The sequence below is a fragment of the Melanotaenia boesemani genome, chromosome 19 (assembly GCF_017639745.1).
Source record: "Melanotaenia boesemani isolate fMelBoe1 chromosome 19, fMelBoe1.pri, whole genome shotgun sequence".
Lineage (NCBI taxonomy): Eukaryota > Metazoa > Chordata > Actinopteri > Atheriniformes > Melanotaeniidae > Melanotaenia > Melanotaenia boesemani.
In genome coordinates this window covers 13,553,961-13,574,629 of record NC_055700.1, presented here as the reverse complement: position 1 = coordinate 13,574,629, position 20,669 = coordinate 13,553,961, and the positions used below count along the sequence as shown (strand labels likewise).

Genomic DNA, 20,669 nt, shown 5'->3' with positions numbered 1-20,669 from the left:
GAAAAGGTGGCACTTTCATGGATGGAGTCGCAGACCAGACTGGAGAATGGCATTCCTGGAGGCAGACTCGAAACTAGCAGCATGAACTAGGAGGTTGTTGAGGTAGACAATGCAGCAACTCAAGGGAACCTGGCTCAGCACCCTCTCCATCAGGAGCCATCAGGCATTCCTTAAACTGTCACAGTCCTTGGTCAATGCTGAATGCAGCCCGACACAGCTCCTCCACTGCCTGTCTGGTTTGCTCATCGAGCCCCCTGATGGACATGAACCCTGGTCAGCCACCTCCACATCAAGGACTCGCCTGTTTCTTAGTCTTTCATACTCACCAATGGTTTTGATGACACAGCGCTTGGTGGGACACCAGCCCTGGGCACCTAATGTTTAGGTGTGAGGCAGCATGCCTGGATGAGCCAGGGAGATGGTGGAGCCTATGTTGACCAGGGCGTGGAGGTCAATGCCACCGAGTTCGCAGTTCATGTACAATCCATGTGTTTGGCTCATTCAGCCAAACAATGGCACGGTCTTAGTGATGGGGTTAGAGTCTTTGGGTGGTGGCAGGCCCCCCTTACTGTCACTTTTACTCCATTTACATGGGGCGATAACTCTTGTTTTAGTGGGGCTGAAGGTGGACAGTCACAAGCTGGGTGGCCCAGCTTGTGACTGGAAAGTGAACATCTGAGTCCTCTGATGAAGGATTACTTGGCAAGTTTTTCCTAGCTTGCAAACTTTGCAAGTCCAAGTCAGGGTAGCCATGTTGTGTCTGGACCATAATGTCTGCTGCATAGGCTACCAGGCTTTCACTGTCAAAGCGCCGTCAGTTGGTTAGCCTCTCCCTAGCATGTTCAGCATGGACCAGCGTCCCAAGCCGCTGCTGAAGTGCTTCCCTGACTGAAGGCAAGCTAACTGCGGTGTTCCTCTTGCCACAGGTCAGAAAGGATCTGGAGAACGCATACCTCTAAAGTCAAGACAACTTGCATTGTAGTCTCTGCAGTCTGATGACCAATAGTTCAGCAGCTAGTTCCACCTTGATGATCAAACCATCAATTGCTGTTTCTCCCTTGTAGTGAGAGGGGGAGGGGGGTGTCCATGAATGCTCTTCCACCTGCCTTGATAAAGGTAATCCGTTTGTCTCCCTTGGCTGACTCGTCCTTGAATTGGTCTCATTCTCCAGAATTTCAATAAACTGCTTAATATCTCTTAATGAAGTCATTCTTATCCCACTTAATCCCACTGACACCAATGTAACGTGTGTATGGCAGAATTAAGAAAGACACAAGTTTGATAGTAAAACACATACACTGTATTATTCACACACAGGGGGAATGTCAAAGGATCACATATGCATTTAACTCACATTGCAGAACAGAACAGGGGAGCACCACAAAGCAAGATGGGAACAACTCACCCTCAGAGGGTCAACTATAGCAAGCACTACAATATTTTTAAATGAGCGCCAGCTATAGATTTGTTTCCCCTTTCATGCCCCTTTTGCAATTAAAGGATTTTCATGTATAGTAATAATATTAAAAAAGAAAGTAACTGGAGTCAGGAAATTAAACCTCTCATAGACACAACTTAGGAGACAACACGTAAACAAAAATGCAAAAAAACCTTATGTAATATACTGTGTATGAGAAACTTTGAAAGTTTTGATTTCAGTCCAGCAGCCATGGTCAGAATTCCTTGCTGTTGTTATGGATATAATTTATGCTGTAATAACAGCAGCAAAAAAAAAGGCTGAGTGGAAGGAATATGGTGTCTGAGCTTTGTACAGGCACTCAGTGATGATAAAGATCGCCTGGGAGAACAAAGAATAAAGCTACGGTCTGGCCTGCCATGGGAATGTCAAATCATCGAGTAATTCCAGCAAGATACACACAACCACTATGACCACCCACCCACATAGAGAGAAATACACTTTCCTTTGTCTCTTTATTTTTCCTATCTACATTGGTTGAGTATACTCTAGCTCAGCTTAGTCTATTCCTTGTCTCTAAGTCAGTATCTTACACTTTTATTCCAAGAGCAGCTTGGTTTTGTCCATGTGCCACACTCTTGAAGGTTCAGCAAAAAATGAAGTAGACAAAGGGCAGATTAATGTTTGTGTAAATTAACAATGTTACCATTAAAGTAACCATTGTACTTTAATGTAATGAGACAGTGGAGAGATGGCTGAGCAAGAGATGACAAGACTGAAAGCTCAGAGGCACAGAGCAAGACAGAGGGAATGAGAGAAAGTGAGAGAGGATCAATTAGTGCAGTATTTTTGGCATGCTGAGAGAAGCCAGGACAGTAGGGGATGCCTTTTCCATTACATCAGCATTTGGACACACATCAGTCGAGCCCGTCCACAAATCAATCAAAGGCAAAGCCTTGTTTCTCACTGCCTGAAGAATTTGTGTAAGCTTACAGTATCTCATGACTTTGAAATTCTCCACTCTAAGTGGCATTGCACTGCCATCACAGCTCTAAATAAGACTGTCTTGCCTTTAATTGTAAATTGGAAAAATGAGCCCAGCTTTGAATGACCTCACTTGCTCACAGCAAGCCTTGGGAGTCAAAAGTAATCATGACCACACCCCATTAAAACTCATTCACTTTTAAATACCAGATATTTCTGGAAACTGAGAATTTTGGACCATCATTTCAACAATAATTGTAATGACATTTCACACAGAGTGATCTTTATTTGTCATTGGGGACAAAAAGGCTTCTAAATGACATTTAGATGATATATCCATGTTATAAAAATGGCAAGCCTGCTTTCTCTCTTACAAATATGCTGTCTGTGTTCTTGTCAACCAGTTTTGGGTCAGCAAGATATGCTTTTGAGACACCTTTTGAGCCTAAATAACAAGATCTACTAAACAAGTTTAATTGGTTGCAGAAGGTTTATTAAACTGATGCCAAAGGAAAAAAGAAAGGGGGGAACAGAAATGCAGGAGTTCCATGTTTCCAAGAAGTGAAAGATGTTCTGTTAAGACCTGAAGTAAGAGGGCAAGGATGTAATCATAACTTGCTTGTACATTGTAGGTGAAGTTTGACTTGTGTCTGACTTGAGTCTACAGGTACCAGCTGTTTTAAAACTTGATTTAGGAGCTAAGGATGGATAAAGGTGCTCCTGGCACACCAACAGAGAGGACATAACAGAAGAAAAAAAAAATTAAGCCGAATCAGGAGTTCAAGATAACAAAACCATGAAATGGATGTCAAAGGAATTCAAATGTCTTGAACTGTCTTGTCTGACTGACTGGGTGTCTGGAGACATTGCCTTAAATGGTTTGAAACAATTAGAAGCAGCTGAGGAGAAAGCAGGAAGATGCAGGGCAGCTGGGACTGAGACACATCTGCAAAGATTCAAGATCTGTCAAGTGAGTCAGACAGCATTGGCATGAAAGTTATAAAAAACAGGAAGGAGCATAAAATACATCCAATGCACAATACATTAATTTTTTTATAATAATATAACTGAAATGAACAAATGAAGACCTTTTTTCCATAATTTGTTTGAATAAATGTCTAGTAAATGCATTCTTTTCCCAGTATTGCTAGATCTTCAGATTTGTTTATTTACCAATTTCCATCTGAGAAAAAATGATTTATCAAAATAGCAAAAGCCATTACATTTAAGGGTTTCTGCAAACATTTATTTGCTGAGCATCTTATTTCTGCGATCTTTATCCACATCAGACATGTAGGTATAAAGGAGGTTGTTCTGAAAGCGATAAATTGTGAAAACTACTGAATCATTCCAGTCATTCTGTTTTCCCAAGAGTATTGAGACACACAATTTCCTAGAACCGCATTTAGTGTTGAGCAGAGGCTGTGGAGGTTTAGCCTGTAATCCAACAAAACATGAGGTTTTAAGGTTCTAGATTTCTTCCATCTGCTTGGTCATGACAGTAACAGTAAAACTGGCATTTCTTTGTGGACTATTGAATTCTGATAGCCTTGTAAACATAGACTATCCCTAACATTATTATGATTTCCACAGAAAATAATAATCTGCCTTTAGCTTTTGGTTTTTATGGTATCAGTGGCTTATAGCATAAAGGAATGTGAGATATATCAACTGCAAAAGGCCTCACTGCTGTTTTTTTTTTTTTTTTTTTTTTTTTTTAAGAAATTTCAACTTTCAAAATGAGGTTTGAACTTTATAGACCGTTTTAGTTTGCTGGGGAACATTTGAGTCAGCAGCCTGCTGTAATGATCAAATGTGAAGGGAATACCAGTAGAAGTCTTATCAGGCTCTTGATTAAAACAAGTGGAGTTGGCTGCAAACAGATGTCTCCTTAGACGTAATTCCGACGCAAGTTCTTCTCTTATCAGAGAAAAACAACACTGTTGAGAATGTCTAAACACAGATAACAGTGATGCAGTCAGAAATTAGGTCCTAGCTGAAGCTTTTCACAAGTGGAAGTCTGACTTTTACAAATTGATAGTACTACTGTTCTCCCCATTGTTTTTCAGCTGCAGTCAGACTTCAACAAACTCAGATTCTTAGATTTGAAACTAATAACGGACTATTATTTAACTGAAAATATATCATAGTAATGCCTTCAACTTTCAGAAAACATATCATTAACTTCCTCTTATTTCATAGTTTTTCTTAACAGTTAGAGAAAAGGAAATTTCCTAAAATAAATACTACTCTGCATTAGCCTGTGTGCTATATCATAGTGTTGTACTCAAATGTCACTGTTAAGATTAACAGACTATGGTGCATGCTTAATTATACAGTTAAAGCTGTGTAGTTGATTACTTTTAAACATCCATGATCTTCCGATCTAAATAGGTCACACACCTAGCCCAAATCAATTGGCAACAAAAACCCTCCTCCTTTCACTAGCTTTACTTCACACAACTCAAGTGTTTTAGTTAATTGTTTCATCCAGTGGGCATGCACTAAAATGTAATTCCAAGTGGTGTTTACATTTCTTTTAAATTGTTTTATTTTATTTTATTTTTTTTACCCTGGTACAGCACGTGCCCAAGAGTAGATTAGAGGAAAATTAATCTATCATGTTTTTAATAGATTTCAATCCCAGCTGTTTCTTTTGGACAGCCATTGGAGAAGTTCCCAAAACAAACCAAGGTCACCATATAGAAAGACAATGAAGTACAAAACCTGAGAAGACAGGCAAAGCAGATGGCAGTGTGTTTCATGTGTCTAGTAACAGCCACAACAACATCTGGTTCCTGTCTGGTTTCCTCACTATTGTTAGTCCTGCAACATTAAGAAGGGGGCAAACAGTGCTACATGCAAATGCAGATCAATGCTCAACCCAGTCTGATCTGACCTCTCTAAATACCAGATCCCGTTCTGACTGAATAGTAAATGTCATTCTAAGAAATGGCCATTCCATTCACCTGTTAAGAGGTATGCTGAGTCAGCTCTACAGAATTTTTTTTAGGTTGTAGTATTATGTGGTCTCTTACTTAGAGGGCTTCATGCTATACGATGCTCTCAAATCAGAGAAACATCTTCAAGTCAGCTTCAAGTCAGAAACCTACGGGTGACGTCACGGAGGCTCTGTCCATCTTTTATATACAGTCTATGCTCAAAACCTGTTGTACACAATCTAATACTTGTCTTCTGTCCTCAGGTGGATCCAATAATAATATGCTACAATAATTTTGACAAATCATATGTTAAAAAATATACAAAATTTATTTTTGTTGATTTTTCTGTTTTATTAAAGGGCCAGATTACAGAAACATAGAGCTGTCACCTAAATTAAAAAAAATTGGGATCTTATGTTATAATGTGATAGCATGAAACATGTCACATTATAATGTAATACATTTAATTGTAGGAACAAGAATCAAAGTACTGTATGAGATGCTGTTGTGACCTAGAACTATTGGAGCAAAGTACATTTTATGGAAATTATTCTCATCAAGCAGAAATATTTCAGTCCCTTTAGTTAAGGATTAATTGTTCTACTCTAATTTACTGTTGTACACAAAGGAATGTGGGACAGTCATGAGCAACACGATGTGTCACTTGCCTGAGTGCAGTGAGACATTGTGTGCGTGTGTCTGGGTTGTCATAGAGTGTGTGTACTGTTTTTGGTTAATAACATGCACCAGTGGTTATGCCTATGGCTGTCTTCTGAAAACTAAAATAAAAATTATATAGGCTATATGCATCGCTGGTACTGGGAGATTTACTTGCCAACACAAAGAAGTAGTCTTGTCTACTTTAAGAGTGCAATGTCAACAATATCACTCCAAGCTTCACCATTGTTCGGTCTTCATGAAGATATAAGCTCTAAATTTGTGGATTTGATTCACTTGAAAACCACACAAATAGTATACAAAACAAGAAAAAACTTATTTCCAAATAAATGAAATAAAATAATTTGTTTTGACAGAGGTGGGGGTATAATTTAAGAGAGAAACTGAATTTAAAAATACAATGCGTCCAAACAACATTAAAAAGTATTTGTTTCAGTATCAGGGATAAAATTATGTGACTGTCTAACAGATAAATTAAAGCCAGTTAAAAACCTAAACTGATACAAAATACAAATTTTAAATAAACACAGAGAAAGAAGAACATCAGTTTTATCCAGGACAGTAGTGTTTTAAAGTCAACGATATTATGTTTTTTTTTTTTTTCCTGTCTTTTGTTTTTTGTGAATAAACTGTATTATTGTGCAATTAGCAAGAAAAAGAGTAAAGAAATTCTTAAACTGAATTAAGTGTAATAGGAAGGATAGTAATAGGAAAGGGGTAGAAGCATATACATTTTTATCTCTGTCCAGTCCCTTGCAAACATGTGAGGAGAAGAAAATGTAAATGCATTAATATTATTGTTTGAATTGTTGGTAGATGTTTGACTAACCCTAACCATTTAGCCATTTAAAAAAAACATAAAATTTAACATTGCACCTTTTGATAAACACTAACAGTAAGGATATTCACACTGCAATTTTCATTGCAATTGCCACAAATCATTAATAGACATGGCCCTTACTCCTTCCCAGTAAGATGTTCATAGCTCCCCACTTTATGCCAAACTTTGTCAATGATTCAGTGCAAAGGATTTATTTCTCAACACAAAACACATCAACTCTAAAGCACACAAGATTGGAGGAGTCTTAATCTGTAAAGGCCAAGGGCAGATGCTACTTGGATGTGAATGACCTTAAGGCCTCAAGTGGCATAGCAACTTTTATTTAAGGAAGAAATCTTATATCTTCTCTGTTCAGAAACACAGTTGAGTTCTCTGGGCAGAACGTCAATGGAAAGATTAACAGTAGATGTGTTCTGTGGTCAGATAGGTCCAGATGTGTGATTCTACATGTTAAATAAAAAAAACAAATAAATAAAAAAAGACCATTCTCCCTATTATCTTTGAAAGGTGCAAAACCTAGTGTTTATGAAGGTACGGGGATGCATCAGTGGTCTGGTGTTTTTGTCCTTGCGTGACTTCTATGGGTGCAAAAACACTTTTGTTGCAGAGGTGGTTGTTTATGATCTTTTTTGTTTCTAAATAAAATTAAGTTGGCAAGACACTTCAAAAACATTTTCTTTGCACTTTTGTCTGTTAAATAAAAGTTTGAATGAATAAAAAAATATGCAGCTACAAAAACAGACCAGGAGTTTATAAATATAAACCTTAGATACACTACAAGATTAAAACAGATTCATAAAAACAAGTTGCTATCGGGCCAAATGAGATTAATTAATATAATCATCAGGGGCAGGTATTATTATTATTATTATTATTATTATTAATAATAATAATACATTTTATTTATAGGACAATCAAGGTCACTGTACAAATTAAGATTAAAAAACAGAAATCAGAATGAAAATTTGTTTGATGAAGCTGCAATTGGAAATGTTTTGTTGTTCACTGAGCATTATGCTTTTTGTTTGTCCAAATCAAGGGTATCATCAAACTTATAAGCAAACCCATCATTAGGGAGAAGAGATTGTCACAGTTCAGCTTCCTTTTGTACATATATATGTTAGACTTAAGACTATTGTAATAGTACTGCAACCGCTTATTTCAGCATGTAATAAGGACATTACATCCTGTGGTTAATTTAGCCCTTGAGTTGAAGAAATACTGTTTTTTTTTAACAAGGATCCTTCTGTATTCACTAAAATCTCCAACCAAAGCGAGCATAAAAGAACGGAAGCATCCACCACGTTAAGTTGAAGTATGCTTTCCTGCTTAACTCAACCCAGCTGTTGGTCATGAGAAGGTAACAGAACTTGCTCCTCTGAAACAAAACAACATTTGCACTGGGAAGTGTAGACAAGCAGGGAAGGTTGTGGTACTGGTAATACTTTCTTTTTGTAATTTTGGTAAGTTACAAACATGGCCACAACATTATGTTTTGAGAAATGGTCTTCCTTTGGTTATGGGAAATACATATAAGAAATAAGTCCTGAGTCAGTTCAATTGAAATACATACTGAAACCATAACAATTTAATAAAATGTGGGCAAGTGAAAATTCAAAGGGTTGTTTTGTCTGCAAGCAATATAACTCAAAAACATAGAATACAAGGAGCAAGATTATTATTATTTTTTTTAATCTCTAAGTGCCATGCTGTGCACTCATTCAATATTCATATTTAAGCACAGCGCCTTGTGACCTTTAATTTCAATTTATGAATCAGCTAATATAAATTTTATTTATTCTCATTTTAATTAATTTTAAATAGTTTTAAAAGTTTAAAAACAAGCCATAGTGAAGTCACTCTTTTTATTTTGAAGCCCCAAATTATTCACCGCTGTTGGCAATTACCATCAACAGTCACACTATTAGTTCACTTAAGTTCACCCATGCACTACATACAGTGCCCCACCAAACTCACGCAAAGCTAGGGATAGTCAACTTTTGGGTGAAATTCCCATAAATCCTACATTTCAACTATATTGAAAAGTTTACAACAGTGGGAAGCATACCATTATACATTGATATGTATACCACAATATAAAGTGTCAATGTCTCAACAACTTGTCATGTGTTAGGTGTTTTCTTGGACTTGCCTGTATGTCAGAATGTGATCAGTAAAACAAAGATATATATATATATTTATGTATTAAAAATGATTAAAAATTTTACTCGCCATTGATCGCATTGTTACCGATTCTGTTCATATCTTTTATGGATAAAATTTCTAGGAGCAGCCAAGAAATTGAGGGGATCTGGTTTGGTGGCTTCAGGATTGCGTTTCTACTCTTTGCGGATGATATGGCTCTGTTGGTTTCATCGAGCTCTCACTGGAGTGATTCGCAGCTGAGTGTGAAGCAGCTGGGTCGAGAATCAGCACCTCCAAATCCAAGACCATGGTCCTCATCCAGAAAAGGGTGGAGTGCTTTCTCCAGGTCAGGCATGAGGTCCTGTCACAAGTGGAGTCCAAGTCTCTCAGGGTCTTGTTCACGACTGAGGGAAGAGATGCGAACTCTGCATCGGTCTGTCGTGGTGAAGAAGGAGCTGAGCCAAAAGGCAAAGCTCTCGATTTACCAGTCGATCCACATTCCTACCCTCACCTATGGTCACGAGCTGTGGGTAGCGACCAAAAGAAGGAGATCGCGAATACAAGCTGCCGAAATGAGTTTTCTCCACAGGGTTGCCGGGCTCTCCCTTAGAGATAGGGTAAGAAGCTTGGTGATCTGGGAGGGGGTCAGAGTAGAGCCATTGCTCCTCCGCATCGAGAGGAGCCTGAGGTGGCTCGGCCATCTGGTCAGGATGCCTCCTGGACGGGGAAGACCCAGGACACGCTGGAACGACTACATCTCTTGGCTGGCGGTGGAACGTCTCGGGATCCCCCGGACGAGCTGGTCAATGTGGCCGGGGAGAGGGAAGTCTGGGTTTTCCTGCTTATGCAGCTGCCCCCACAACCCGACCCCGACCCCGGATAAGTGGCAGAAAATGGATGGATGGCTGGATGGATAATCGCATTGTTATGTTAAAAATATCCTTTCCCTCTAAAAGAAGGCCTACTGCTATATGAAGAAAATGCTGTAAATTCTGGTTTACAAGCAGTAAATCAGGGGTCTGCAACCTGCAGCTCTGGAGCAGTAAGTGGGCTCTGAATACATGGCTAAAAATGCAAAAGAACTACCAATGTTTTTTTAAATAGACATAATAACAAATGCAGGTTTTTAGCTTTTTTTTTTAAATAGAAAAATTGCATTAAATTTCCACAACATAATGACACTAAAAGTACCAGTAATATTTATATATATATATATATATATAAATCATTTTTTTTTCTTGTTATTAGTTTGGAAACTATTGATTTACATAATTTTCAACAAGTAGCATCACATCAGCATCTATTTATCCCTACATTTACAATTAAGATAATCATCAGTCAAAACAAATTAGACTTATTGATGTTATTCTCCATCTTTTCTATTGAATTTTTTTTTCTTTAAAAGCTCACAATGGCTGTTTTATTCCCAGTATTGAGTAGTTTAATGACACCTGATCTAAGCAATGATTGACTCTAATGGTAATCCTACCTGACTGAATTTAGGTCTGTGGAACTGAGGTGATCTCAGGGACATATTTCTCCAAGCTGAATGCATGCAGTTATTTAATGTAGTATTTACTTATTCATTACTTATTTCATAACCATATTTATTACTGCACATCTGTTGTTTAAACATCAGCACAAAAACTTAAACCTAGTAGCAAACAGACGTAAAAACCACTTCCCCAAAAACCAGTGACATTGCTACATATATACAACAGTTCCACATTTTCTCCCTCTGTTAGTACTTGGATAGCACCTGCAGGACCAAAGGACTCAGAGTAATGTCTGTCTCTGCCCTAGCAGCCCTGTCCTCCTCCTCTTCTTTTAGTCACCTCATCATAACCTCATCTTCTCTGCTTCTGTGTTATGACTTTACTCAAAACCTACTTCTTTGCACTGGCATTTGAACAAAACTGAGCTTGACATGCGTGTGTTTTATTTTTTAGTTTTATTTTAGTTTTTAATTCTAGTTTTGTTGTTTTTATTATTTTATAGATTTTCTCTTTTTTATCAATTTTTCTTTCTGTTTTTATTTTCATTGGTTTTTATTGTTTTATTGTGTAGTGTTTTATTTTTAACTGTGGAGTGTTTTTTGTTCTATTGTTTAGCCCTTTGGGCAACTGCTGTTGCAGAAAATGTGCTATATAAATAAACTTGAACTTGAACTTGATTGATTCTCAGACGTTTCAGGAGGTTTGTGGTCTTTACACACATCAAACTGAGCATTGTAGCATATATAGTAGGAATAGATATTCAGTATTGATCCACATATCACTACTAATTATTCTTCTCAGATAATTACTTAGATCAAAGAGTAGGTCCATTCTACTTATGCTAGTCCACTTCATTTATTTATTTTTCTTTTGACCAGCACATCACCGCCGTACCAGCCCAACAGTTTCAAGGCCCACTAAGAATCCTCCCGAACCTCCCTATTAGTAACTCCGGCAGTGTGTGCATACTTATCAGTCCAATTGTTATTCAAATTTCTGTTTTTGCCGTCAACTTTTTGCCCTTTCTATGTGATGTTTTCATAAGAAGCTGGTGTCTTTGGCCTCATGTCAACAGTATTAACAGCAGTGCTATGTAGTGTCCCAAAATGTTGCAATGTGGTGTGCTTACAGCTTAGTTGGTGCTATCAAATTATTAATGAATTTACTACATGAATAAATGGGCAGTGGGCTGGTACAAGTAGACTGATGGGCCAGATCTGGCCCATGGGCCGCCAGATGAACAGCCCTGTTTTAATGAATCACTGTTAATTTACTGTAGATTGAATACAGCATCTAAATATTTTTAATAGGAATTGTAAATTACATCTAAGTACTCATCCTTTGCATATGAATTAGCAGTTAATACATCCACTCAGCAATAACAGCTCTGACTTATGAACATAAAACAGTACTTCTGGTCAGGTAGCTCCCACACACCCATTTAACCCTACGGAAAGGAGGTTAAGCAACAACTGTAATGTAGTTGTCTATATTTCCAGGATGTTCTAACTTTGAGACAAGTCTATGATCATTAGCTAAGACACAGTTTTATGTATGTTCTGTCTTAATTTTGTTCCATGTTTGTTCCAGTTTGTTTTCAGTTCAGTTACTCAGGGTGTGTTTTATTTAGTTTGATGCTAAGTAGTGAAGCTTGGTTGCTGTGGGTCACTGGGACAGTAACTGCACATCCACATTATAGCAATCTAAGCAGTGTTTTGCTGAAAATACTGAATTTATAACCAGAATCTAACCTGCTCATTACTCACTTTGTGTGAAATGATTATAAAATAGTATGGACCATATGAGTCAGTAACTTCTGGGGTTTTGTTCACTTCAGAAGTATCAGTGGTTGTGTCATGGTGTAGCCCCATGCCTTCTTATAAGTAGGTTGCACACAGTTTGCATGCACAGCTAAAAGAATATGCATTGTGTAATTTAGCTTGTGTCATGTTACTGGGACTGTGCACCATTTCAGATGCCACTGCATTAACATGTGAAGCCAAAGTTAGCTACCAGCTAAGCTATGTTATGTGGTGCAAACTAGCAAGTGACCATATCATATAACAAATGCCAATTATAACACAGTTATAACACAGTTACAGTTACCACATGTCTGCTCCTTTCTTACTTTTGCTGGTCATTTCCCCATTAGGTATTTGAACTAGGATGGTGAGTGACCACATACTTTCATAGAGCAGGTGGAATGGCATGAACAATGTGTAAATACTTCAAAGGTATGATACTATTGATGCAATTGATTCTCTAGAAAAAAAAAACATATATGTGGATTCAATTTGAATATTTTGGAGCAGAGGTTTTCAACAGGGAATCTGTGAAGGTAGTGGAGGGGGGGTCCTGAAATATTTGGTTGATTATTGATCGTTGAACATTAATTCAACATACTATACTGAATGGATGAGTGGAGGCAGAAGATGTTATCTTGTGTTTTTAAGTCAGAAATGCACACACTGAGCGACACCAAGGAGCTCTTCCAAACTGGCCACCAGTTTATTCACAGCATGAGATTAACCTAGACCTGTCCCTTCAAGCCTCATGCACACAAAGAGGAGGACCTTTCCCTATCGCTGCTGTGACAATCACAGCAGCAACAGGAGTGACCTGACACAGCCAGCATATTACATGTTGCCTGAGTCAGGTATCAGTGACTGGCTGAGAGCCTATTTAGTCCCTAGCTGACTAAGATCCCAGAAACAGGGATGTATATCATTAAAATAAATAAATAAATAAAATATACTATTGTAAAATTAATAAAATAAATAAATAACCTACATCCAGAAATTTTGTGCAATCAGATCAAGATATTCCTGGCTAAAACATGGCAGCTCTTATCCACAATGTCCAACTACTGAGGCCAGTATATTATAATGCTAATTGTATGGACATTTTGTAAATGAAAATGCATGTTTCTGTAACTTAACCAACAAGCTCCAAGAGCACAAAGAGATATTTTCTAACTCAGAAGTATCTGGGGAAAAGGCAAATGGCAAAGTGTAAATGAGATAAGACCTGGAAATATACAGAAAATTTGAATTTAATTTCAAGGAGACAAATGGCATTGAATTACCAGTGTGGCAGGCAGCTGCTTTAAAAAGTGGACTAGCTGTGCTTAGTGGACTACAGAGAATCACTTGTTACAAAAGACACCCATGCTAAATTGTCAGAAGTCATGGATTCTGTCATGAAAGTAAACAATATAGTAAAGAAATGAGATTAGTAAATCCATCTGTCATCTAATCTCCACTGTTGAAGGAGAAGAAGACAATGCCATACTGTACCAAGCTTGCTACACTTTTAAGTGGCAATTTCTGGGTCACCAAATGTGCAAATCTTAATGACATTTTTATAAGCCAGGTCTTTTCCTTCCACAACCCAGCCCAACCTTATAGACTGCATCATTCGTTATTAGAAAGAAGTGGTGGCTTTGCTTTTAAAAACATTATTCCCAAAACTGCTTTTGATATTTAACTCCTGATTTACAGATATTTATTCTGTGACATTGTAACATTACAGTAGGTATATTCTAAAATAACAGCAAAATGTTACCATTTCTGGCAGTATTTTACTGATATTTTACTATGAAGTTCTTTACATTTTATATTTACTTAGCAATAAACAGTTAAGTTTTTTTTAACTAAACTGAAACCTATTCTCTGTGCTCTTCCTTAAAGAGGAACTAATGGACATGTGCATGGCTTAATGTGCTGGGATGAAGAGAAGAAACCAAGAGGAGAGGGCATCTGCAGACTTACTTGTAGAGGCTGTCGGGTTCCAGGCACTTGAAAACAACAGAATACACTGCAGTATGGGGATGGTCTCCACTCCTTTTCCCAGCAACAACACAGGATGAGCCCAAACCAGAGAATAGATCATCCATCAAGCTCAGAACCTCACCTGACAAAGAGATAAATTGGAAAGAAAGAAAAGACAAAGAAAGAGTGATGTTAGAAAAAAAAGTCTCACCAAAAGTTTGGTAATGTTTATTTATACTGTGTTTAACCGTCAATCAAATTCTGTGTCCAAGAATTATAGGAAAACATTGATGCACAGAAAAAAGATTTTCTACACTCATTCAAGAGCTCTTTCCTTATTATTAATTGTGCTATTTACCTCTGGATTTGTAAGTTTCACCTCTGCCTGGTCCTGAGAGACTTATTTCACCAGCAACAACCCTGAGGCTCAATTAAATTTGACTTTTTTTTGACAGACAGCCCTGCATATTACATTATAGCATTGTGAGGAAACAGGATTTTGTTCCTTTATGGACACATACATGGTACTATTACAGTGACAGTCACATCTCACTAAGCACCCTGGTGTCTCACAAAACGGTACTTCACAAGCTGTGAAATATTTTTCATGTCAGCTTACGGGAAAGGAAAGCGTCACACAGTTGTTCATTCAGACATGGACACACACAACGCCAGTTTCCAGTGCTCATGGGGGTGATGGAAAAAAAGAGGAACCTGTCAAAATAGTTTAAAAGTGCTCAAATGGTTGGATTTCTAAGTATTTCTACATGAGGTAAAGGGCAGCTTAGTTTTAGCTTATGATACATGGGCCAACTTATAAACACAGGGAGTAAGTCTGGCTGGTGGGGCACAAGGGGGTGGTAAGAAAAGGTTGCAGAAAGGAGGAAAAAGAGCTGCACAAATGAATGATTTGACCTTTTCACAGAAAGAGCTCTGTGTATAGGAAGTTACCCCCAACACATTCCAGCACTGTGGCAAGTTTGCTCTTTTGGAGATCTTTCATTTTAAACATGAATCTCAACTGAATTCATTCACACTATTATCAAAATTTAGGACCGCAATGTAAATACCAATATAATTTATGTCTAAGTTTTGACATTTTCATCAAATGTTACTAAAAAATCTTAGTCAGCCTTGTGCTGCATTATTTAGTTTTAAAGCTGAAACTCTTATTTGTTAACTTTTATCATAAGCAAATTGCATTGCTAAAACTTTCATAACTCTTTAACTTTTCCAAACCTCAAGTCCACCTTCTCGCACTTCTCGTGTTTAATAGGGTGCAACAATAACCATTGGTTATTTCTTATTTAACATTCAACAAGGATATTTTGTAAAGACTGCAACAGCATTTATTGCTTGTAACAGGCAGGTAAATGATACATGTGGCCTAAAATAAAGCTACACGTACAAGCTGATGTATATTCCTTATTCCAAGTAAGACAATATTAAGGTTATGGCATTTACAGAAGTTATTACAGAAAGTTATCTTAGATATTATTATTAATCATATTTACTTTACAAAACATACTCTGATTAAGGACTCACATCCCCAACCCCAAAATTTGGACCACTCAAAAGTTGCCGACAATATCTTTTGTTTTCTTTAACTTTGCAAATAGTCTGAGAAATGATGGGCAAGTTCTAAGAGAAGCTAGCAATGGCAGATTATAAAGTGGTAACCATAGTGGTAACCCAAGGAGATTAAATGAAGCTTCTTTTTAAAAAAAAAAAAAAAAAAAAGCCAATTTACAGTAAAGTTATTTCAAGGCTCAGTAATCATCTGGAAAAAACACTGCCTCAAATTTACATTAACACATCAAAAGTGTCAAACCAATTGGACCATCTGTCTCAGTTGGTCACTAGCATGCTGGACTAGCACGCATGTATAAGCTAGCAATGAACTCAATCAGACTGGAAGTCAATTAAGTTTTAATGATTATTTTCATGTAAAGACCACTAAAAGAGTATGGCTTAATGTATCTAACCCTAACTAATTATAATTAGTATATTTGCATTTTGCATTATGCTAGCATATCTGTTTCTCTCCTACCACCTACCATGTGCTTACATATTCTTTATCATAATAATGCCTTATTTCAAATACAGCCACTCCCATTTGTATATTTATGTCATTGTTGTCAGTCAGGAAGTCAGGAGAGCCCAGTCTTGTGTATATGTTCACATTTCCATAACTTACTGTTACAGCACATGGCTAGATTTTGTGAAATGACAAGATATTTGTAGCTTGTTAGTTTGACCAGGATCTCATCAGAAACTCAGAGTGTCACTGAGGAGGAGTAAGGACAACTACCGGAGGAAGCTGGAAGCCAAACTCCAACAGAATAATGTGAGGGATGTGTGGATGGGGATGAAGGAGGTCACAGGTTGTAAGAGACAAAATGCTTTGATGTCACATGTGCAACCTGTGTTTACACTCAGAAAAAAACATGGATGCCCTCAAAACTGTGTTGGGGATGTTGATTGTCCAGGCGCTTTTTCCTTGTACCGCTCCATGTAGAAGACCACAGCTGAAAGACAACATTAAGGACAGTTATTTCCACTACCTAGCTCCGAGGCGTTTTCTTCATCAAAGACGCGTTTCATATTTTGTGGAAATAACGCCGGGAGACATAAAGTTGTTCTGATTGGATAGGATTTGTTGATAGCGCCATCGGCTACAGGTTTGGCATGCTTAACATCGCATTCATGCAGTTAGTTTTGAAAGGACTTTTTTTCCTAAAAATGAAGTGGTGAAGACTAAAGTTTTTTTTCTAGACAGAGCAACGATGATATTCGGTGTTACAAAAACCCAGCTACATGTGTACATGGCCTAAGACACATGGAGAAACTACACCAGAGGATGGCTGCAGGTCCAGATGGAATCTGCCTCGGGATCCTGAAGACCTGTACCACCCAAACAAACTCCTGAGCATTTAAATGGTCTCTCAGTCTATTTCAGTAGAATTTACAATCACGAGGAAGGTTGCTGACCTGGCAGTTGTGGTGAAAACCATCATTGACACCCTCCACAAGCCTCAAAACGTAACTGCAAAAGAAGCTGGATGTTCTCAAAGTGCTGTATCAAAGCACATCAATAAAAAGTTGAGCAGAAGGGAAAAATGTGAAAGAAAAAGGTGCACAACCAGCAGGGATGACCACAGACTGGACTGGAGATCCAACACAGATGCTGTGTACAAGAAGGGGATGAACAGGCTCTACTTTTTGTGACATCTCAGATCCTTCCATGTCTGCAGCAAAATGCTAGAGATCTTTTATCAGTGTGTAGTCTCCAGTGTGCTTTTCTTTGCTGCTGTGTGCTGGGGAAACAGCATCGGCGCCAGCAACAACAGACTGAACAAACTTTATAAAGAGAGCATTGGGTACAAACTAGACAATTTTGAAACTATGGGGGAGAGTAGGTCATTCAACAACCTGGTATCCATCATGGATAACCCCAACCACCCTCTCCACCACACACTGGTCAGACAACGGAGCCCCTTCTCTAACAGAGTAAGACGTTCTGCTGTCATACGGACAGATACAAAAAAATCTTTCCTGTCACATTCCATCACTCTGTTAAATAACTCATCTCTAGCAGACAGGGCTTTACCTGCTGTTTTTATCCACTTGATATTGCTATTACCTTAGTCCTCCCTTTAGTTATGCTGCCATAGCCTTAGGCTGCTGGCATACATCCTATGATGCACTGAGCACATCCCTGCACTTATTCTCCATTGTTATCATGTGCTTCACTTTTTCTTTCTCAGCAGGTAACCCTGGCTTAAGGCTGTTACATACTCCGCGAGAAGTGAGAACATTTTTCTTGTCCTTAAGGCCACAAGAACAAAATTATATTATTTTGCTCTCGCGGACGTGAATGGGGACAGTTCTCAACACACCGTCTGACAGAACTTTCTTCTCGTGGGGCTCCGAGAAGTATTGTGTGATTAGTCAGATATTTGAGGTGGGCATGGTCAACGCGGGAAAGAATGAAGCGGAAATATTCTCATTTAATATGAAATAACCCGGTCAGCTGTTTATTGCACAGAAAAACACGGACATCCCTCTTGCAGTAATCCACGCCTCATCGCAGACAAAGCTTCTCGTGGAGAATGAAAATGACCGGACTAATATAAACTTTTTTCTTGTAAGTAAGTAACGAGCTTTACTTTCCTCTCCACCCTTAACTAATCAAGAGAGATGGCTGATCTAGTTGAATCTGATTTTTCTGAAAGTTTTTTTTCCTGTTTTATATATATATAACAACTTGAAATAATGAGTAAGGAATAATCAATCATTTTATTTTGACATGACTTTGAAAATAGTTCCTTTTTAGTTTCAATCCAAGACAACACATAACATTTTATGTAACACTTATGTCACTGATATCACAGGTAGGTGCTCATCAGGTCCATCTGGAGAGCCAAACAAAGGACAAGTGTCTTTACTCTGGTCTCTAATATAATAGTCAGTTTAGTAACTTGGCAAAGAAAAATAGCATCTGGTACTTAACCATCTATTCTTACCAAGAAGATTTCACCTTTACTTTTATGGGTAAAACTCTTTCCAATTTGAGCCACCTGAGAGCTACAAAATGTTATGAATATGAATATGAATATTATTATGATACTAGTATACTTTGTTGGGGTACATAATGTACAATCAAGGGCATAAAGTTAAGTGATACGGCCATCTTGAGCATATGTAAACATTGGTTTAGAGGGATAATTGAAAAGAAATAAATGTGCAAACATTGTATTTATATTTTAGTTTTGAATTCTATATTAGGCTATGTGTTATCTTTGAAACAAACTTCATGAAAATAAAGAATCTTTAATGGCAACAAAGCAACAAAAAAATTATATATATATATATATATATATATATATATATATATATAAATAATCTAGTCCAATCAGTGACAATGTCCTCTTTTTCCTACTGATTTAAAAGACATCAAACACAACATAACACCACTAAAAGAAGCAGACTCAGTGTGATTCCACAGAGGTTGACTGACAAACAGTTCTGCCACCTCAGGAGTGATTAAAGGTCCCTGGAAATACTCTTCACTGCATGTAAAGTTACAAAGCAAACATAATTTACATGCAACAACTTTTTGAAGAAGGAAAAATAACTTTTGTGTCTGATCAAGCTCAAATACTAAAATCGTTTTTATGAAGTATTACACTGAAAGATGACTACATTATTTACAACTAGTTTGCTGGTTTACTGTAATCCTAGGAGAATCAGTTCCACCGTTATCTCTTTACACACTGCATCCTTTATGGTACAGTTATGGTTTGAGCCACATCTCAGTAGGATTCAAGCAGTATTTTTCTACTTCAGCTTTCATCTACATTTGTTTGATCTTCATACATCATTAGTCTCATTCTGATCAACATATCACTCCATGCTAGACTCCTATTAAATAATTAGTCACACATTGTAGTAGTCACAAGGCGGAGCCAGTTGACATAGTAACAAAATTTCATACTTGTTATTTTTGGTTGCACGAACATTATAGCAGTGGTTTTTAAACTGCCCTCACTCTGATGTAAGACACTTTGGTTAATATTCATCTGTGATGGATGAAAACTGCACTTTAACTTTAGAGACTCTATGTGGCGCAAAGGGCTCAGCAAGTTAATTTCCTTAACTGGTTGTGCATGTTAAAGTGTGTCTTTATGGCCTGCTTGGTGAAACTTGCAGGTATTTTTCCCTTCTTGCTGCTGCAACTCAGCATGATCCATTTTGCAACTGCTAGATTTAAAGAGGCACTGCCAGAGTTTCACACTTCGGTGCCTCCTAAAGTAAGCTCATTTGGCCCCTGGCTCACAACCTGCCTCTTCTCTAAGGTCTCCTCAGCCAATAAAAGTCAGTCTGATGTTGACTCTTGTCTTGTGTCTTGCTCTGTAATTGTCTCTTTTTCTGCTAAATGACTGTAGAATAGAATAGATTTGCACATAAAAACACAGACATTCCTCCTGTGTTGACATCCCTTCTCTGTTTTAAACAGAAGAGAACATATGTATGTGCTTTCATTCGTTATCACAGGAAAGGAAGGGTGGTTTGTATGCATAAGAGACTGGGGTGATGAATTAAATGTGCTCACACAAGCAAAACAACTCCACAGCTAAACTGGAAGTGTTTTTTACAAGCCACATATTGGCCCACATGTATGGCTGCGTTTGTGGCTGTTCGCTTACTTCCACTAAGGACTTTCAATTTTGACTGCCCCAAAAAGTGGTGGATTCTAAATGCTTGCATACAGGAATTAGGTAATGATAATCTAAATGTGATTAATTAACAGGAGAATAAGGAATTTAAACCCACCCAGAAGCAGCATTTATAGTTCTACCCTTCTGAGGGGTCCCTCAAGGGTAGGCCTGTGGT

At 37.8% G+C, this 20,669-nt stretch overlaps 1 protein-coding gene across 4 annotated transcripts in view; it reads right to left on the bottom strand.

Annotated features, from left to right (window-relative positions):
• Positions 1 to 20,669, bottom strand: part of LOC121629820 (astrotactin-2-like) — a 300,171-nt gene that overhangs the window by 11,921 nt on the left and 267,581 nt on the right. For all 4 annotated transcript variants that reach the window (XM_041969617.1, XM_041969618.1, XM_041969619.1 and 1 more), the window contains one exon: positions 14,274 to 14,415. In XM_041969617.1, coding sequence (XP_041825551.1) covers positions 14,274 to 14,415 — 142 coding nt within the window. The remainder of the gene's footprint in view (positions 1 to 14,273; positions 14,416 to 20,669) is intronic.